Below are 1,204 nucleotides of genomic sequence, written 5' to 3' on the forward strand. Positions count from 1 at the left end.
TGGCCCATGAGGTCTCTTCCAACTCTTTGATTCTAGGATTCAAAGCACTGAAAGGGTGCGTAGGCCGAAGCCTGTTAGAGTTAGTGGGCCAAAGCTAGTGTCATCCTGAGGAGTGAGAGGTAAACCTCTGTGTGAGAGAAGCCTCGTGTGAGAAAGCTTCAGTGTGAAGGCTGATGTGTGTGAAGCTACTGTGTATTTCTTTATTTGTGTTATGGGGGGGGGGTCTTTAGTTATTAAGCCCACTCACCCAACAACATTGAATAGTGGTGGCATTTTCAAGTGGTTTAACCATCTCTGTTCTGTTGGATTTTCATCATATTACACGGAAAATACGCCAACCCCCCTCCCCCCCCCCCCCCACACACACACACACATGCAAGGCAAGAATGAGTCCAGACTGTTGAGGTGCAGGAGATGGGTGCATTTATTGTCAAAGCAGAATTGGGGCCCTCACCAATGGGAAAAGTAAGGGATTTGAACTCTCTGGGAGCAGGGAAGGATGGGCAAAGGAGTTCCAGTTGGAAGTCTCATGGAGCCAGGCCTCCTTCAAGATCACCCTGTTAAACAAAAAGAGAGTTAGTGAAGAAAGGAAGAAAGGAAGGAGGGAGGGAGGGAGGGAGGGAGGAAAGGAAGGAAGGAAGGAAGGAAGGAAGGAAGGAAGGAAGGAAGGAAGGAAGGAAGGAAGGAGATTAGGAAAGGAAATGAGACTGCTGCCCTGGAGAGTAGAAAGCAGAGTAATGGCTTCAAACTACAGGAAAGGAGATTGCACCTGAATATTTAGGAAGAACTTCCCAACTGTGAGAGCTGTTCAGCAGTGGAACTCTCTGCCCTGAACTGTGGTGGAGGCTCCTTCTATGGAGGCTTTGAAACAGAGGCTGGATGGCCATCTGTCAGGGGTGCTTTGAATGGATTTTCCTGCTTCATGGTAGAATGGGGTTGAATTGGATGGCTCACGAGATCTCTTCCAACTCTGTGATTCTATGATTCTAGAAAGAAGGAAGGATGGGAGGAAGGAAGGAAGGCAGGACTGATGGATGGATGGATGGATGGATGGAAGGAAGGAAGGAAGGAAGGAAGGAAGGAAGGCAGGACCGATGGATGGATGGATGGATGGAAGGAAGGAAGGAAGGAAGGAAGGAAAGAAGGAGGGAGGGAGGGAGGGAGGGAGGGAGGAAGGAAGGAAGGCAGGCAGGCAGGACTGATA

General features: G+C 49.3%; 1 protein-coding gene across 1 annotated transcript in view; it reads right to left on the minus strand.

Annotated features, from left to right (window-relative positions):
- Positions 1-406: 406 nt before the first annotated feature.
- The window catches only part of LOC137096846 (WAP four-disulfide core domain protein 5-like), a 7,214-nt gene continuing 6,416 nt past the window's right edge, over positions 407-1,204 (minus strand). Inside the window, exon 4 of the mRNA XM_067467073.1 lies at positions 407-557. Within this exon, the coding sequence (XP_067323174.1) occupies positions 553-557 (5 nt within the window). The 3' untranslated portion in view covers positions 407-552. The remainder of the gene's footprint in view (positions 558-1,204) is intronic.

Source organism: Anolis sagrei, chromosome 4 (assembly GCF_037176765.1).
Source record: "Anolis sagrei isolate rAnoSag1 chromosome 4, rAnoSag1.mat, whole genome shotgun sequence".
Classification (NCBI taxonomy): Eukaryota; Metazoa; Chordata; class Lepidosauria; order Squamata; family Dactyloidae; genus Anolis; species Anolis sagrei.